The 19,663-nt window shown below is 43.3% G+C and overlaps 1 protein-coding gene across 8 annotated transcripts in view; it reads right to left on the reverse strand.

The window, feature by feature from the left end:
* The window catches only part of PDE1C (phosphodiesterase 1C), a 370,389-nt gene that overhangs the window by 191,345 nt on the left and 159,381 nt on the right, over positions 1-19,663 (reverse strand). For 2 of the 8 annotated variants that reach the window (XM_055708673.1, XM_055708676.1), the window contains exons 1-2: positions 8,485-8,634; positions 7,777-7,879 (exon numbers count right to left, since the gene is read on the reverse strand). The exons of 3 other annotated variants lie outside the window; for them this stretch is intronic. In XM_055708673.1, coding sequence (XP_055564648.1) covers positions 7,777-7,877 — 101 coding nt within the window. In that variant the 5' untranslated portion in view covers positions 7,878-7,879; positions 8,485-8,634. Of the gene's footprint in view, positions 1-7,776; positions 8,087-8,484; positions 8,635-19,663 lie in introns of those variants that run through there. 3 more of the 8 variants (XM_055708675.1, XM_055708674.1, XM_055708677.1) reach the window with 3 other exon arrangements.

Genomic DNA, 19,663 nt, shown 5'->3' on the forward strand with positions numbered 1-19,663 from the left:
AATTGTCTCCTACATCTCTCTCTACAAGAAAAATTATGACAATCCTCTCCCGCCAAGCTCACATGGACTTCACCCAATGTCACCAACTGCTAGGTGCGGAGATCCTCCCAAAGAAGGCAAGGCAGACTGCTGTGACACGAATCGGACTCCTTGCAGAGGCACAGCCTTCTAAACCTCTTCTTGACAGCCATGTAGAGCTACAGCTCTCTGAGAGCTCTGCACTTCCTCTTCTTGGCCAGGAAAATTTAAAAATCCCCAACACAGACCTTACCTATTTTTTAGGGGAATCTTAATTCCGCTGAAGTCAACCAGCTGAGTTTATTACAACCAGTTTCACCAGAGTTTGAGTGGCACTCTATTGCAAAATTTTAATTCTGATCTCTCTGTATTTATAATCATACCTTCAAAATTAATCTGTTTTTCAAATATCCAAGACCACTGCAGACAAATTTTTCCAGAGGCCTGGAGCAGTACTAAGTCTGCTGGAGGAAGGACTATTGCTCAGCTACAATACAAATTTAAGCACAAAGTTGGGCTTAACACTGTCAAGAGAAAATTTTGCACCACCAAGGGGCTAAACAACTTTTCTCAAGCCATCAATTACTCTGAAAACCTAGCTTTTCAAAGAAAACAAAAAAACCCACAAATGCTCCAAGGACCGAGAACTAGATTCTAATCTTACCCCTGCAAACACATTGGTATCAATAAGGTCGTTCTTTCCAGTATTTACAGCACGGCTCAGGAGATCAAAAACAGCCTTAAGAATCCAAACAAGCCCTTCTAGAAAACCTCCGCCTTATCCAAATCCCCAGTGTTTTGAGAGCAGTTTGCATCTGTAGAGGTATGTTTCGCAGCTGCTATAGCGTTTTAATGGGTCATCCCTGATACGCGAACCTCAAACTTCCCCCACCTAACAGTCAGGATCGGAGTCAGACTGTTCTTAGTATTTTGAAGGGTCTGAAGTGATTTTTTTTGATGGAACAAGACAAGAGAGAATGAAACAGGAAATCTCACATGAATTGCAGGGGAAAAAAGAAACATACTAAATAAAAATCCTTTCAAGGGCTGAGTTGGGTTTAATATAGTGTTTGAATCCACCAAAAGCTGGCAGATTAGGAGATGAGCTGGCCTCACAGCCTTTAAAACACACACACACACGCAGAGGATTTTTCAGTACTGCCTTCCATCGGGTTTTATTTATTTCTGTATGGACCCCTATCCCACCAAGGCAGTTTTAAAAAAGACTTTCAGAAAGAGACTCACAATTTCCCTTTGACCCGAAGCTTAAATTCATCTTCCCCAAAATAACTTTTTTCATATCTTTGTTTCCTATGCAGGATTGCAAGCTTTATAGCAGCGATATTTGAAAAGCGCTGAATTTCATATTACAAAGGGAGCCCCTTTCTTCTATGACACACTGTGGTCTTCTTTTTATGACTGCTGAAATAAATAATTGCTTTTGGGGCTGCAGGTATGATTCATTTGTACTACCCCCATAAGAATCAAAGCTTTTTTATGATTATGGCAAAAACTAGAGAACGTATATTATTTATTAGTCAACATTTTAGTTTTAAACGTGAAGTCTTCTTCTCTTTTGTTACCTACAGGACTCCTCTATTGATTTAAGATTCAAATAAAAGTCACTGGGTGGAACAAAGTAACAGAAGGACTGAGGGAAAATGTACCAGTTTACTGAATTACTACACCTCCAAAACCAGGACTTCTTAATTAACTTTTTTCTGATGTTGCTGTTCTGCTATTTATTAAACTAAATTCTCTCCTCTGTCCATCTGTCAGGCATGAGATGAGCAACTGGCAGGACTTCTGTTCCCCTTGCTCCTTCAAGGGCTCTACTGCAGGTAGTATGAAACAAGCTGCTGCAGGTTAATCTAATGGCAAAACTCAGCCCTTCTTCACACCATGGGGAGAACAATATCATGCATCAACCAGACCCTGACAAACCTTAACACTAGTTGAGTCATTCATATCCACAGAGCAGCTCACCCAAACTTAAGAGTTTCTAGGTCATGCTGGAGTGCTGCTGCCTCCAGCATATACCCAGCACCCACTTACTAACCAGTCAGACCTGCTTAATCCTTCTAGAAATCACAGCAGCCACAGGAAAAGTGAAATTTAGACCTAAAAGGCCTACAGAGAGGTTTCCTGACATGGTTCTCTGACAAATCAATGCTGTCTATGCTCATTAGGAAAGTCAAATGAGAAACAGGGTGGCAGCAGCTGTATTTAAACGTGGTTGAAGGTTCTGCTCCCAGGGAAAACAGGGCTTCAGCTGAAACCTAGACCTTCAGGAGGTTTGGGAGAACTGAAACCAAGACCAAAAACAGCCTAAGCGCCTCTTATCTCTGGAAACAAATTAGCATATTCATATTTTCCACTTGAAAACTGACTAATTTACACATTTCCTAACAAAGTGGTGCTTTCTGAGGGGCTTTTTTAACCTTTACTGTCTGCTGCCAGCTAAAATATTTGGGGACAAAGCCCACTGTGCAGAGCATGCCTCTGGAACTGAAGGGAGCTCTCCTGTTTTCCTGTTTACAATGGCCACATAAATGAAAATGAAGCGGATCAGGACACTGTCACTGGCAGAACCAGCTGTTCTGTATGTGACATTTTTCAAGCAAGGAAACCTAAAAATATCATAGAGCACACACAGATAAGACAGGGAAACAGATAACTGAGCAGTGGCACTCGAACACTTGTCAGATCATCTTCAGTCACCACGGCTCCATGTTTTCCCATTGAAATCAGTTGCTGTTTCACCATTTACTTCACGAGCAAATCCAGATCCTACACAAAAGTTTGCATTGCGACCTCTTCACTGCTGATAAGATGTAAACTGCTTTGCAGAGGAAGCTGAGGATATGCCCTAAGTGCTTGAAATACTGTTCCAGCTCTTCAGCAAACCCACAAAGTTTTCAGCGACACTGATTTACATGTGGGTTTGCCTTCTTTCCTAATTCTACATTGACAGGCTTAAGCAGGAGAGTCCGAAAAATGAGTTCCAAGTCAAGCACCCCATTTGAGTTGCTGTTCAGAGATTGCTGCTGTTTGTAATGTCATCTTCAGCAGCATGAGGAAATACTACACTGAGAATGAAGGGATTTATTGTGTATTTAGCAATTTAACATTATAAACCCGGCTTCTGGGGAGAAGGTTAAAGTCCATTTTCTCTCCTCTCCTTCTGTAATGCTTAAAGCATTGCAGGGGCATCAGCAGATGCCAGTGATGCTGGTACTACTGTAAAAGCTAGAAACCAAGGTTTTCTTTTTCTGCATAAAATCAACAAAAATCAAACCCAAAATATCTCGAAGTCAGGTCTTCAGCTGCCATAAACTAGCACATCTGAAACTAGCAAAGTTCTTTGGATATATGCCTCTGTGTTCTTCAGTGTCATCAGACACGACACCTAGTCCTAGCACCGAAAAGAGCTTCAGTGCTTTCTCTATTCTTGAGAAATCAGAGGTAACCAAAACCACTTTGTGAAGCTTTAAGAGTCCTAACTAGCAGATGGGAGTTCACAGTCCCACAGTTAGGCTTCCAAACAACACCCCAACACAGCCACTACTGCTCATCCCTCCCTAGAGAAACCATCAGCTTGAAAAGCAACCATGCAGTTGTATTTTGCAGTCGAGTCTCCAAGCTCTGCTGCTAACAGTGCCCTGTAATGGGTCCCACCTAATCTTAACCAATGCATTTTGCAGAGCAGAAGGTCCCAAGCTTAACAGGGTGTTATTAGCCATCATAGGAGAGTGGAGGGCAGACTTGTATGTAATTCCTGTACATGCAGTGTCCAAGTCCTGAGCTGAGTAAGGCAAGTCTGGATAAAAGACTGCCTTCTGGACAGGATCCATAGGGCAAGGAAGACAGAACTGAACAAGACAGTCAAGACCCCATTTCTGGCAGCAGCAGCTATTAAGAGCCATACACAAACGACCAACACATCCTTAAGAAACAGTTTCTTGCAGGCTGAACTTGTCAGCCTTCATGGGTGAGCACTGCTTGGGAATAAGAAACAACTGTTCAAAGTCAGGTCCCATGTGAGGAAACAAGTGGACATCCCTGCAGCCCAGCAGCAGCCAAGGAACCGAGAAGATCTGCTCCCAAATTAAACACATAGTCAGCAGGAGCGCGTGTATACACCAGCAGTGTGCAGAGGTGGTGGCAGCTCCTCAGGAGCCAGGGAGCGAGAGCGTGTGTGTGCCTGTGGGGATGGGGAGGCACTGGGTGGTGGGGAGGCACCACTTGTGCCCAGTGGTACTCCTGGGAGGCAAGCAGCCCTCTGGCAGCCAAGAGGGAAAGCCCCATGTGAGATATCCCTGAAGGGATATGAAGCTGTTCCAGTCTGATTCATTTACGATGACGACAAAACTCAGAATTGGGTCTGTTTCTGGGAGGTCCCTGCTGCAGGGAAAGCTGGTGCGTTCCTCCCCAGGGAAGACAGGACCCTGGTGGCTGCATGTCTAGTGCGTGCAACCGTTCTGTTGGAATGAGCTCCTACAAGGAGAAATCTGGAGTAAACCTCTCCCTGACATTCTGGTATGATGCAAGAAAAAAGGGCAAAATTGTCAGTTCTCAACTTTCAAGATTTTCCTGAGAGAGTTCCATATACCTCTAATGGTACCAATGCCCAGGAAACAGCTCATTCAGAAACCTTTCCTGAAAGTTTGTTATTAATAAACCACTAAAAGATTCTTTTCTAAGCTTTGTTTAATCCTGAATTATATCCAGCAGGTCAGGTATAAAAGTCAACATTTATTTCGTAGATCCCTGGTTTAAGACACCCAAATGTTTTGCCACAGATGACTTACTGCCCAGTGAGGCGATTTCTCGTGCTCCCTTAAACTTAAGAAAACACTATAGGTCCACTGACTTGATTCTCTTATAAATTGCTGCACAAAATCAGTAAGCCATGAATATGCATATGTCAAGTAAAAACATTTCAGTAAGTGTTATTGCATTGGTATTTTAGCTCATTCTTAAACAGTAAAAGCAAAAGGAATCTGTATATAGCCTAAGGACCATCACCTCACACTGCTACGCTTACAAAGCAACCAGACTGTCCTGACCAAGAAACCACATCTTGGAGAGATGCATAAGGGAAAGGAAAAGAACTTCCACTTCACCCCAAAGGCAAATTGAGTATCTTGTCTGGCTCTTACAGCAACCCATGACTCATGTAGCAACAAGACACCTGGCTTCAGCCTCACAAAACCTGCCCTTTGCATGCTGTCCAAAAGACCTCCCTATTCCCTGAAAATACACACCCCATGCCCACCTGTCCAAAGGCACCATCCTGCAGGACAGAAATGTACCAGGCACATGGCAAAAAAAGACGCTCAACAGACTTGCTCAAGCAGAAAACACACAACGTTAGGGGAGCCTGAAAAGAGCGTCAGCTTAACCATCCCTTTGCAGCCTTTGGGTTTCCATACCCTTCAAACCAAGCAGGCTGAGATGGGTGAAAATTAAGAGTCCCCTTCCTCACCGCCTGGAAAAGCCACGTATTACAAGAGGGGATGAATATTAGTTTGTCCACTGAGTCATGGTGAGTAAACACATCAGCTGACACTGGGGGTGGGAAGACAGGAGGAAGGTATCAGGGTTGCCACAGGCCAAGTCCTACCAAGGAGATGTCCAACCCAATGCTGAGCACCTGAGACTGTTTGAAGCACCACAGCCTTTCCCATTTCAGAAGCAGTGTCAGGATCAGACTACCTACTGGCTATCTGCCTGCTGCAGACTACAACTCCCTGGGTGGCTCCAGCCAGCATGGTCTCTCACCACCTGTGTAACGCCACTCTGGTAGCACTGCTGTGCCTTGGAACTCATTCCTGGGTGATACAGCTGTTCGGTGTACCAGGAGAAGGGAAGAGACACATCTTCTCAAGTAGATTTCGATCTCTCCAGGATGAAGCATCTTCTTTAAGAGTTAATTAAGATGGCTGTGCACATCTAATCAGTCTTCTTACACGTACAGGCATGCATAAAATGGACAAGAGAAACCATGAAATGTGATACCAAACCTCAGTTTGCAACAAGTTTGTGTGATGTGTGTGTCATGTGCTAAAAGCCTCCATAAAATGACTGGGAATGGAAAATCTTCCACAGTCCTTAGTTAGAGCAGAACACATTTCAGTTTTCATCTTCTGATCAAGAATTCTTCAGGAAAATCTATCTCCTCTTTAGGCAAAGGAATTTTGAAACTCAGAAGGAGAAAGGATGTGTTTTGTTACACTCACACCCACTGCCAACAGAGACGGCCATACTGAAGAACAGCCTGAGGTTTAGCTATTCTGTATCTAGAGTAAGTCTTACTTTGCCAAATTTCCGAAAGGTAGAAGAGACCAGATCCTGACGTAAAATATGCAGACCTTGCCTGGTACTAACAGCAGGAGAAACTCTGAACTACAATGCTGCTGAAGAATTAGCAATGAACTTCAGGTAGAATCCAAACCAGCATGCTCCTAAACTCCGTATTAGACAGAAATTCAAGGACTCTTAATACTACAGCATGGCACAGACTTGAAAATAAGAGGGTTTGTTTTGTGTGGCTGTTCTGTTTGGAAGGCTTACAAGACAGCTGTCATCTACTTTGATTAAGTTCCTTCACAAAACAGGCTTCCTGGAGTGATGCCTTGAAAGAAATACATATTCATACACGTCTCTTAGACTGCTTGGAGTCCTACAGAAGTTTTGGATATGCTTTACAAAATATGCTGTCGCTGCTCACACAAAATAACACTCAAAGAGCAACTCAAGTTTAAGTTGGACCCATTTGTTTTCAGTTATTAGCCTACTCTTTCTGCATTTTCTTGCTTCTACTGTTTCCTAGCCTCCTTGCTCCCTTCCCTCCCCCCTTTCCCTTGAGGGCTGAAATTTTAATAACTCTAACATATGAGGCTGAAGAAAAAAAGAAACAAAACAAACTGTTCTGAACACAGGGAGGGATGCAGCTTAACGTAGTAATGCTCCTCTTTGCCTTGGCCAAAAACTGATGGGCAAATAAATGCTTTGCTGCCAGTAAGGGATTTTATTGCTGGTAGACAGTATTTTACATACTGAGAATCTGAAAAAGATACCAGGCATTGACTTTAAATAAGCTAGGCAAACTCTACAGCCTATAAACTTTTGCTTTTCTGCAGTGCCAAGTTCTTTAAGCACAGGTACTTTTTTTTTCTACTGAGGAGGCAGTGTCCCATCATTTCATGGCAAGTCAGGCTTAAATTAAATTAATAAGTATAATCCAATCCATGGAACATGAATTTGCTGCCATTACAAATGCTGTTAAAAATGTTTTCCAATTGTGCTTTCTCTGCTTATTTTGTCCTCGCTAACCATCTCAGTGCCAGAAACGGTGTACATTTACAGGGGAAAAAAAAGTCTTCCATACGCTGCATCTAAGGGTAAGATTATTGTGAACAGAGGATCCAATTAACTACCATTCAGGCTATAACAAAACTTTTCTAGTATAGCAGCTAAAGTAATTAGCATCTCAGTAACTGCTTAGATCTTACAATGCCTCATTAATGACATTTCCACATTCCCACTGGAAAATGTTTGTTCAATGTAACAAGCAGCTCAATTTAAGGAAACAAATGGATCTTTTGCTAAGATTAAGCCACTGTATTTATGGAGAACAGGTGTGGAAACTCCTGAGAGATTCTGAAGGTACCAGCAAGAAAGGAAAAAAGAAAGTGCTGCAATAATTTTAACACGGGAGGGAACAGAAGGACATGAAAAAAAAGTACTACTTACAAGCCTCGGAGACGGAGCCAGATTTTCTCTATTTGCTCTGGCTGTAGGTATTTCAGAGAGTTGCTCTCAAATTCTTCGATTTCCTTAGTCGGTGACTCCATAGCTGCAGGTTAGCGCTTCGGTTAAAGCTCTGCGAGGACGGACGCTGCCCCCCACACACGCACACGCTCCACCTTTAACGCTGCCCAGGAGCAGCCAACATTTTTGGCAGCCACTTCTCCCCCCGCCCGGCGAGTGGGGCCGCGTGGGCAGCCCCCAGCACTCAGGTGTAAGTGGGGGGCAGCTGCACCAGCATGCCACCATCCTCGGGCTGACTGACCCAGGGGATTACAGGCTCATCTCTGGATTGCAAACCCACACGGATATTTTTTCTCCCCCCCCCCCCGCCTTGTTTTGGTTGTTTGGTTTGGGGGTTTGGTTTTGGGTTGGTTTTGTTGTTTGGTTTGTTTGGGTTTTTTTCCTTACAGTAAGCCAAGGATACAATCAGTAACACCAGCTGAGGGATCTTTATCAAGGGAGGAGGGGAGGAAAATCCCCTGCTACCCTGCTGACAAGTAAACTGTGGGGCTGCTGGGGTCCCAGGGCTGGGCGCTGCCTCCAAGGCTGCTGGCCACCACGCCAGTGGCAGCCCACGGTCCCTCCGGGCTGCTTCCCCGTGGGGCAGCATCCCTCTCCCTGCCCTGGCATAATTATTTTCCCCTCACTTACCAGCAGCGCTGCCGACACGCTCGAAACCTGACAACTGAGGAAAAAGTCATCTGTCAGCATAGCCCAGGCACAGCTTCTCTCTCTGCCTCCCTCTCTCACGCACACACAAACAGGCGCGCGAGGGAACAGGCTATTGGAGACAGGCTGGCTCTGATTAAAAACCCAACCAAGCCAAACCATTTGGGAAAAGAAGAGGGAAAAAAAAAAAAAAAAAAAAAAAGGAAGGGTGAATTACAGAAAGTGAGCGACTCACTCCTGGCAAACAGCCATCTGCTTCATTGCAGTCAGCCTGCTTTCCTGAGGGAGTGACGCGCAGCATGGGCTGTGAGGCTTCCACTGGGGCAAAACCCACTTTTAAAATAAATAAATTGGTAAAGCATCATTGCCTACACAATGCCTAAAACATTCCCCAAAACACAGCGGGGGAAAGTCCGTATACTGAAGAGAGATCAAGCCCAACACGTTAGTCATAGATATGCTGATGCCTTTCAACGAGAACCGCAAACAATACATTAAAGGAGAATACGTTATTCATAATGTATGAGGCATGAAACAGGACCTATGGATCAGACTCAGGAGGTTTGCCCAGGGGAGGTTCAAACCACTCAGCTCTCCTCTGGGTCCCCTGGAGTTCCCTCGTACTGACCCCAGGCACAGCAGGGACCAAGGTACGGGCATCTCTTTCTGCGCCAGCGGGGTCCCTGCCCAGGGCAGGAGGAAGGACAGGGATTTCTCTCATTGCACCAACCTCATCAATCACCTCTCAAACTCTGCCAAGATCCCCCGTGTACCTCTCTCTAGTTAAGGTTATTGATGTGGTGCTTTCAGATGAAATAACTAGAGCAGAGGGAAAATAACTGTCAAAACCTTGTCCGAGCCTTAACACATTTTGTGGTGTATTGCAAAAGTTGCCTCTGGAGAAACAGAGCCTGCAGCAGAGAAGTTCACCACATAAAGGAAGACAAGCTCCAGTGAAAATATGCTCGTTGGTGATGACTTCCAACTCCAGTTGTGCAAGTCCACACATCAATGCTCTGAGTAGCTTGTGGATATGTAACGAATGCATTAATTGGCCTAATCAAGCCAGCCCCTGTTTAAAGGACTTAAATCCGTTATTAATCATGCAACCTGACCACTTCAAAATCCAACCAGGCAAAGTAAAAACAGACCAGACCACCCTGCCTACAGAGATTCTCCTACACCATGGGGAAAAAAAAAATAAAATTCCAGATTTATACATCTATACAAAATCAGTGATGTTTCTGCTTTGGGATCTGTTGTGTGCAAGAGGGCCTATAACTGGCCTTAGGCTCTGAAACTGTGCTGCTGACTTTGTGCAACAAGTTACCAATTTATCGTCTTGCTTCTGCATATTCAAGAGTGCTTTTCATACATGGGAGAACTGGAAGCCTTGCATTCATTAATGCAAAATGCAGTTTTCACTGGGGGGGTAGCAAGGGGAAGAGTTAAAAAAAAGTTTTGAGGTAAACCCATAAATCTTTAACTTTAAACTTTTCTTCCAAAGTAGAAAAAGTGTCAGGTTCATTTCAATTCTAGTGAGATTAGAGACGGCTCCATAAAAAGTATATCGTATTGACAGAAAGAGAAAGCCTATCTGGAATAAAAGCTTATGTTATCAGAGTTTTACCAACTTCATGGCACTTTTGACCTTGTCAATAAGATGACCCGGTCTTACTGATTCATCAGTACAACCCAGAAGCTCAGCCACACGTTTCATAGGTGACAGGTAATCATTTCCCTACTTATCTCAGTGTCTCCATCTGAGAACCAGACCTACAGGAAGGACAGTGAGTTCCACTGATGAGGAGGAGACTGTAAGAGCAAGGTATCGGTCTTCATTATTCCTGCATCATTTTGCCAACATGCATACAATACGTATTTGAGATTACACTTTCCAAATGCAACCCATCCCATTTAAGGAAACCCTTTGTAGCTTTTAGTATTCACTCAAATCAACACAGAGATGCTGAGATTTCTTTTTTGTTGTAGGAGGCAAAGCTCCCTCACCCTTAGTTCCTATGGGTTTTAGATATTTTAAAAAAGCCACCTCATGCGAAAACCAGAGGCGGGTATTCAGCCCCACAGACATGTGGCCTACCGCAGTTACATAAAGCAGCCAGCAGAACAAAAGTCCCCATTTACACTTCATTTTTGCCTCTATACCTCTTTCAATTCTATTGCCGAATGCACAGAATCACATTTTTCCCATTCAGCTTTAGCCAGGAGCATTTTCCATGAAGTTTCATTTATTACCAGGAATCATCACTGGAACAGAGAGGCATTACCAACATACCATAACCCATACCCTTTTTAAATAACATTTTCCCTTGAAATGATAAACATATATTTTACTTTTGAGCTGGAGTGCATAAGTCAACAACAATCTGATGCTGGTGTAACACACACGTCTGTACCTTACCTATATTTTATCTATTTAACCAGTGTTTCATTCTTTTCCTAGGTAATAACTTTATAGTCAAGATCAGCAGAACCCAGGTACTTTTCACCTTCACCATGTTATTATTTACCATGCAAATTATGCATTCAAAATACCAGATAATGCCAGAAAGGATATATACATAATGACAGATGAGAAAAAATTATTAAGGGGGGGGAAATTATTTTCAGCTGGTATCTAAAAACAGAGAGGCGTAAGACTAAGAATTAAAGGACAGTTACTATAGACAGCAGAAAAAATCATGAACTAGTGTCACAGCTATGAAGGCAGGCACACAGGGGAGAGACATTGGGCAGACAAAGACAGCAAGGTGGAGACAAGAAAAAAAGGGAACTACGAGATTCTGTGTGCCAGGCTAGGACACCTCCACAGATCTGAAGAACTAAACTAATATTAAGTGGATCCTGTTAAAAAGGTGATACAGGAGAACTTAGACACCCTCCCAGCCTTGAGCCTTTTATTTCATTGTATTTTGACCTCCAAGAGCCTCTGAGACCATAATACAAGGACTGTGCATTCTGATAGCTAATTGTAAAACCAAATAGAACTCTGACAGGGGCTAAATCAGGAGAACGCAGACAAAAATGCCATTGCATTCAACCGTTGAGGAAACTGAGGGCCAGACCATTACGACATCGCAGCAATGATTTTATAGGAATTACAGGTAGAGACAGGGCTCGCGGTGTTTGCAGGAAACAAGGTGACCTGCAAAACATGAACTGGGAGAGGAAAGAGCACTGGCAAGAGTGACACCAGTGTTGGAGCCTGTGGAAGCAAATGGAAAATCTAGAAGCAGACACAGAGGAATCAGGAATGTGTCTGAGGATGCTGCTTCTGCCAAAGGCAAATATTTTTACAGTTGTGACACTTAGCTGAAGGAAGTTGAGACAAAGACACCAGGCAGGCAGAGATGGCACTGGTGAGAGAGTTGCTGAAGACACAAGGTAGCTGCCTGTCCCTTTCATTTAGTGCTATGACACAGTTTGGGGCTGGGGTAGGAGGGAGGACCCTAATGAGATCCCACACAGCAGCACCACTCTGGTAACAAAATAAAAGAAACTATTATCAACAGTCTCTCCTTCAGTCTCCATTCATTCTCTCAATTTGGTTTTGTATAGAAGATAACTAGAAAAAAAATGTCATTTGGGACTTCCCAGAAATAAAGATTCCTTCCTTCTTTAATAAAATTTTACAGTACTGTCCAGTAACTCTTTTTTTCCTCCCATGATAGCAGAAACTCTAATAATTAGTTAGGGGCAATAAGGAATTCCCAGCAGCTGAAGCAGTATGAGGATCCTACCTGCTCCCTGGGTCTGTTGCACCACAGACACTCAGTACACCTCGGGCAGTCCGGTTGCCTGTGCCCTGGAGAAGGTCACCTCTTCCCTGCAAGGACATTCAACCATACACCTGCAACGCTAGGTCCAGGGAGGGTCTCTGAAGTACTTGATGTTGATTTTGAGAAAGCTGGCTGTTTAATGAATGTTATCCTTCCCGTTGCTAGGTGCTAAACTGTATCAGCTGTCAGTCTAGGCAGTTTAAATCCTTTCCTAGGTAATTCTTAAGGAGCTACCCAGGTACAGCACTGCTGCAGCTGTTAAACATCTTCAGCTCTCTGCAACTGAGTGAGATCCTCAAATATAACTAGCACACAGCTGAGTCAAGTCGGGACACATTCAAGGAAAAGAGAGAAGTTATGAGGGGTAAAAGCATGACTAATTCCCCAGATGGTCCTCTTCCCTTTTGTGCATTACAAAGGACAACCTACTATGTTTGCTCTGGGAACCTCTTCTGAGCGTTACAAAGAACTGCGCAAGCAGCCATAGTAAGCAGTTTTCCAACACAAGCAAAGATGCCTGTACCAGCTTGGGGCATGCTGTCTGCTTATGCTCCTCTGCAGTGACGATGGAATATGATGTTATTCTTCACTGCCTGTGCTACTTCCTCTTACACTGATGCCCACCGCTGAACAGCTAGTGTGTTGTACGTGTCACTGCCCTTCGGTGGTGAATAAAGCAGTTGCAAAACACGATGTCTTTCTTTCCGCTCATTTGATTTTAAGGTACAGAGGGAGTAACAGGGAAAAACAGGAATGCAGGATATTGGTATCACCATGTTCAGGTTTAAGCCTTTGCTTGTTTAAGTCCCTGATTTTGTGATAGGTGTCAGCAACATAGCAAACATCAGGAGGGTGGCTGTGGCTGTAAAATGTTATGAACTTGTCCCATACATATCTCCCATTAATACTTATCACCTTGCTTGCCTTAAACTGAAGACCTTAAACCTCATGGTGAGCAAGAGAAGCTTCCAAAGGAACGAAGTTCATAGGCTGAGCGTCTCACACTCATGTTGCTGCACAGAGGTCAACAAATCACAAGCACAGAGCAAGTCTGAAAGGCAGGAACGGCACCATCTGATTCACTCCACACTGCTTGACTATCATGACCATCATTTGACAGATGCAGCAGTAAGCCACCTCCTGATGGATTAGCCATGTCTTCAAAGCAGAGGGGAGCTCAGCTGAGGAAAAGCCCACCTGCCTATCAGAGACATCCATTGCTCAGCTTCTGGCAGGTGAAGGCCACACTGGGAGCACAGACGGGGACTGTGTATGCAGCACTGCATGCGCCTACAGCTGGAGCAGCACCGCACAAACTAAAGAGCACTGTGCTGCATCTATGCACCTCCCCAAGCCGTCCCACAGGAGATGCAAGAGGACACTGCTGCTGCCTTCAAACAAGGTCTAGCCCAAGGGAGACACTGGATTTCTCTCTGCTGCTGTATTATCTGGCAAGAGGTCCAGGGCAGAAAGACTCCTTCCTGAGCCCTGGAAGCATCTTTCTTGCCTCCTCCACTAGACTGTGGGAGAGGAGCCTGGACACCCACCACGGACAGCTTTGGCACACTCCCTTCCTAGGGCACTAGGTCAGCTCTGTCAGTGACAGCAAAGAATGAAGAGCAATGTGGAGGTCCCAAGCAGGCCAAACAAGCCCTACACTGGCCTCCTCTATCCCAGCACATAGATTTGGGCAAATGCAGGCTTCACACTCTTTGTCTCCCCCTTCCTCAGTCCAGGACCATACTTGCATTCATGCTCAAAGCCTCTTGATGGAGCCCTGTGCAGGAAGGATCTTAATTGGAGGTACTTCTCCCTCCTTAGTAAACACACCGTTCTGCAGGACTTCTGATGCAGGAGGGTGCTGGTGACGCACAGCACAGTGGTGTGAAAGGCAGCTGGGGAGGGTGGCTCCAACACGTGCCTCCATGAGGGCAGGCATCACTGCAAAACACACAAAACACCAGGGCATGCAGGAGTAGGTCTGCCTTTCTCAGGGTGGTGGTACAGGTTTTTCATACATGAGTCCAAGACAGAATAGTCAGAGCAACCTCTGACATGCCATGCAGCTGTAAACTAGGCTCTGTCCTCAGATTAAACTTCCCGACAACAACTTTCTGTAAAGGCACCTACAGTTCCTTTCCTTTATGTCTTAAGTGGACTAGAAAAAGAGTGGCAAATTTCAGAGTTCTCCTTGTAGATTTCACCAGCCCACTGCAATGCATCCAAAAATGCTTCCAGCAGCCTGTCTGATGGAGCCAGTCCTTCAGTGAGCATGCACAAACTGGAGCAATAATTTCCAACAGCAAGATTTCTGAAGTCTTTGCTGGACTGCAGCAAAAACAGCTAAGCTGCCCCATGCTGAAGGGGTAGCATGAGGCACCGAAAGCATGCTGAGACATTGCTTATTGCTATTCCTACATATTGCCTGTGTGAACATGCATTTTCTCTCATCAATTAATCTGATTTGACAGAATGAAAGCTTCAAGCATTATAACAAGTTCTATAATTAGTATGACTACAATGTATTCATATGTCTATCCACGCATAAACAATCCAGAATCTATTTTATTCTCTTACCATTAATGCCTCCAACCAAACTGCAGCAGAGTATCTGTCTTTGCTTTTATTATTGCACATCCGAGTCTGGATCTCTGAACTTCAGTTACGGTATACGCTGTGATGAGTCTGCCAGTACCGTATTGAAAAATATTACGCCAATACTATATTCAGTTTGTAAAACACTGACATTTCTGCTAATTCTGCTAATGCCAAGATAACCTGGGCAGATTTTGCTCAGCCTTTATCTAAGAGGAAAAAAATTTCTTGCTTGTTTTCAGCTACAAACACTTTTTGTTTGTTTGGGAGGGGCTTATGAGGAGGGAAAGGGGATCAGCTTATCACTTAATTGCATTTATCTTATTTATTCTTCACTTGAAATACTAGAGATCGATCGGGGAAATAGTTAAACATTGCAGCTCACTTGTATGCATTTTTGAAAAAAAATCAGAATTACAGCACTCTGTCCTGAGCAGAACAACTTCAGAAGGTTGAACTCTGAGAAAGGTAACCACTGTGCTAAGTGTATGAAGAGTTAATAAGAAAAGTATCATGAGACTCCGAAAGTAAATAAAACAGATAATTAATCTAATTGCACAATTAACTCATTTATATATCAATTAAAATAAGTCATATTTCACTACAAAATAGATGGCATTGAACGGAATTACTTCTGCTGTATTCAGCTTCTGGCTGTTGAAAAAGCATTAACGTCCACCTAAATATTAAGCATTTTTGATAGCAAGAAACTGTTATCAAATCATAGATGCCTCTGTCCCATTTAGCCAAGAACAGTATGTGGTCCTAAGCCTACTGAATCTTTCCTGAAGAGTCCTAATTCAACCATATATTATCCCAGTGTGAATAAGCAACATATCTGTCAGCATCTGGAGTTACACTGGTATGAATAAGGTACTTTGGTTTCAGATTTTTGTTGCAATTCTACTTTCTAGTTTTATTACACTAGGACCAAGTACTTCTCAAACTGTAATTTGGAAGTGAAATTTAATCTTTTTTATTATTATTATTTTCTGTTTAAGATTAGATTTTAGGGCTTGATGGTAACTGACTCACACCATAGCTGCAGAGCCATTACTACCACCATAAGTGAGGGTTGGAAGACAAGCCTGCAAGGGTTAAAGCTAACCGAGGAGCAGCAATCTAAGGGGACGGCTAGCTGCTTTTAATTACAAGCAATCACCCAGTTCCCTCAGGGCTGGGGAACTGGGATTTCAGCTGCATCCAGTAATTACATATAGTTTTAGCTTCTCTGTCCAGAAGGAGCACAGACGCAGCTGACCCAGGGAACGGTGAACTTTCAAGAAGTTTGAAAAAGTGAACTACATATAGATATAAGGATACATATAGACATATATGAAGATAATATATTCAGACTACTGCTGCATTCTCTACATCCTAATAATGTGTTCAGTCCTAGACTGCCACCAAGACTAAATATACAGAGAATTTCAAGCAGAAGTTTTAAGGGAAGGCAAATTTTAGCTTTTCATCTCAGAAAATACAGAAAAAAAATGTTTGAGTGACAGTAAAATAATCAGCACAAAAAATGCAACTGATGAAGTTGGTGGAAAAGTTGCTGTTCATTTAAACTTTTCTTGAGTTGAGTGTATCAAGCTGACGGTTTTGATTAAAAGCTCTGGTGACTGGCACGAACTTTTCTGCCAAATAATAATATCAACTAATATTGTCACCAAGACAAGTGCGTACCCATCTTCTCCGGTCTGTCCTTTTTGACCCAGAGTTGCTCAGTTTCTGTGACAGCAGACTTAGAAAACTTGCAGAAACAGTCTTCACCTTGGGAGGCTTTCCAAAATGAGAAAATTTCCACGCTGATGACACTTGAAGTTATTACTTAAACCATGGCATTGCAATAGCTCCACAAAAATCCCTGTTGCAGGCACTCAGAGCACTGCAACTTTGACAAAAGCACTATCACTCTTGAAGGGTGTTTTTAAAAGTCTGTTTTTCTTTAATGAACTCCACAGAGCTAGAAAGCCTTAAACCCCATATTGCTATACCTGACAGTTTAGGAAGGAGGCTCTAAAGAGGAGTGATGGTTAAGGGAAAAGGGGCTTTTTAAAATGCTTTGCAAAAAAAAGAATGAGGAAAGCTTGAAAACTTGGTTATGGAAGGTCTTGGCAAAAGAGGTAAGATGTCAGTAGTACTCCAAGCAATTAATTACTTAAAATAAATATCTAATTAGAAGACTGAACAAGAACTAGCTTTCTAGTCTTTTCCTTTTTCACCAGTAAACACCCAGTGAGGTCAAAGTAGACCATTTACAGACCAGAAGCCTCTGTGCAACTTTCTCAGTTTCCTGCTCTCATTTTCAGATGCAAAGGGATTAAATAAATATTGAAGCTTATTCAAAACAAGAACGAAGTTGTCTCAGAGAGTTTTTTAATCACTACTTATATGTTTGAGAGGTGGAAGCGGGAGGTTTTTTGCTTGTCTGTCTCTCATACACAAAGTACATTTTATTACACAGGCCAATGCTGCCCCCTGTACCACAAAAGTGCTACATTTGATCCAATATTCGATATAGACAAATTAAAAAGAGGGAAGACAGAAATTATTGTACACCATAAATTATCCCTTGTAGAATTAAGAAACACATCTATAACTATCACAGAATATCTGTATATATTCCATTGAATTTTATTGAGTATAGAAATTTATAAACGGACCTTCACTCTTTCCCCCTTTTTGGTTTTGTTTTGTTTTTTGTTGTTGTTGTCAAAATCTGTCCAGCTGCTGTAGAGAGGGAAGATTCTTCACTTGCTCTTTTGGACTACCACTATTTTTTGACTCCAAGGAGCCCAAGTGCTATGCCTTCCCTTCTTATCTGCTGTCTCCCGTGGGAGATAGGTAGGCACCTTCGATTGCTCTACTTGCCTTTGCTGACAGAGATAGCCAAGTCTGGGCAATTTAACTAACCAACTCTGGCAGACTGCAGTCCAAGTAACAAACATTAGCTTTGGGATCTTATGTATATCCCCTTCAACCCCAAACCTCCCAATTAAATTAATATTTCCCTTATTTTTCCATGGATAATGGATTTTTTCCATGCATTGGACACGGGTGGAAGAGGAAGCAGAAAGTGGAAGCAAAATGCAAAACTATACTGCAAAATGCAAGACTATACTGCTCTGAAACCAGGGAGCTCAGAACATCATCATCGAAGAAAAGTCTACCGGGTAGCAAGGACCTTTTGCTGAAGTGATTCACAAAGTAGAAGCTTGTTAGTCTGATCTCAGCAGTGTGCCAGGCATCAGAGCTCACAGAAAATAATAATTAAAGGGAAGCAGAATACAAAGCATCTATTTATCACGTTGGATCATGGCTAACTAACCTGGTCTCTTTCTTCCTGAATCCATTTCCTGTGATCATGCAAATGCAGTAGATCTAACATATTTGGAGCTTACGAAGGCCTCAGTTTCCATGTTTTGAAAAAACATGCACTGAAAGAGTGAATTGCATTGTGAGCAGGGACATGACTAAACGCAATGTAAGGATGTGGGGTAAACTGGCCTTCACAGGACCCTCCACTGCCAGACCTGGCTAGTCTTCCCAACTTGTCCTTGCTCATGCAAACCCTATAGGATCAGTAGTTTCAGAAGAGCAAAAAAAAGGCTAAAAAGGACTGCAATTGTTCTCTGTAGTTATCAGAGGTAAACACCAGGAAAAAAACCACACCAAACTTTTAAAGGAACAATCTTGCCACAAGAGCAAACATAAATTAACTGGCCCTGAATGCAATTTGGAAGCTGAAAGATTTCTAAGCACTAGAGCACTCAGCCTCTGGAAAAGCCTCCCAACTGGTACAGCACAAATGAAAGAACCCACTCCGCTTACTTGGAGATGAAGGTTCCCTGGCTTACGCAGGGGTGATGTGCAACACCACAGGCTAGACCCAGTGACCTATGCCGAGCTCTGTGCCCTGCAGGTGCTCCTGCACAGAGAGCTTTTGGGCTAATGCCTACAGGGGAGGACAACCAGCTCAGGGCAACCCACTCTCCAGCGAGGGAAAAAACCAAGGTAACAGGGGTTTCCTCTGGGAGGAGGAGAGGCAAGAAAATAGTATATTGTTACTGAGCACATCACTCTCTACTTCACAGAAGAGGCTGCTCCAAAGGTTTAAAAGGTGTTTGTGAAAGACCTTTTCTCAGCTCCACTGACTGAGGTCTCTGGAACAGCTTAAGGGCTTTGGGGCTTCCTCCCTTCTTGTAAGCTGTCTTCTGCTAGAAAGAGGAAAAGCCTGCCCTCAGAACCTGAAAGACCTTTTCCCTGTGACAAAAATAAGAGTTTTGTGAGCCTGCAGGTAGGTTTAGGCACTTCACTGCAATGACATGCTCCCCCATCCTCTCTAGCTGCAATTAGCCTTTCTGCCACAATTGATTCTTACTATGCTTAAAGCCAGTAAAGTTTATAATAACCACAAAAATTACTGAAAAAGGTCATAGCAAGAAAATGTATATATATGGATGTAGCTGTGCATACTCCAGAGACTTCCCAAACAAAGAGGTTCACCACACCAGGGAACATATATTGCAGAATGGTTTGTCACAAGGAAGGTACAAGGTGGCCCCCTTACCCAGGCAGGTGCATCCACACCTCAGGATGCACAGGGAAGAAGGTTCAAAGGCAGCTCATACCCTCCTCCGTCCTGCTGCTGTGAAGCAAAATCTCCCTTGTCTTCTGGAAGAGCAGAAGATGGTGGCTATTTTGGCCAAAAGGTTTCACAGGCACATGCCCATTCAGGCAGAACGTGCTATGGGATTTGA

The sequence above is a fragment of the Falco cherrug genome, chromosome 4 (assembly GCF_023634085.1).
Source record: "Falco cherrug isolate bFalChe1 chromosome 4, bFalChe1.pri, whole genome shotgun sequence".
NCBI classification, from domain to species: Eukaryota; Metazoa; Chordata; class Aves; order Falconiformes; family Falconidae; genus Falco; species Falco cherrug.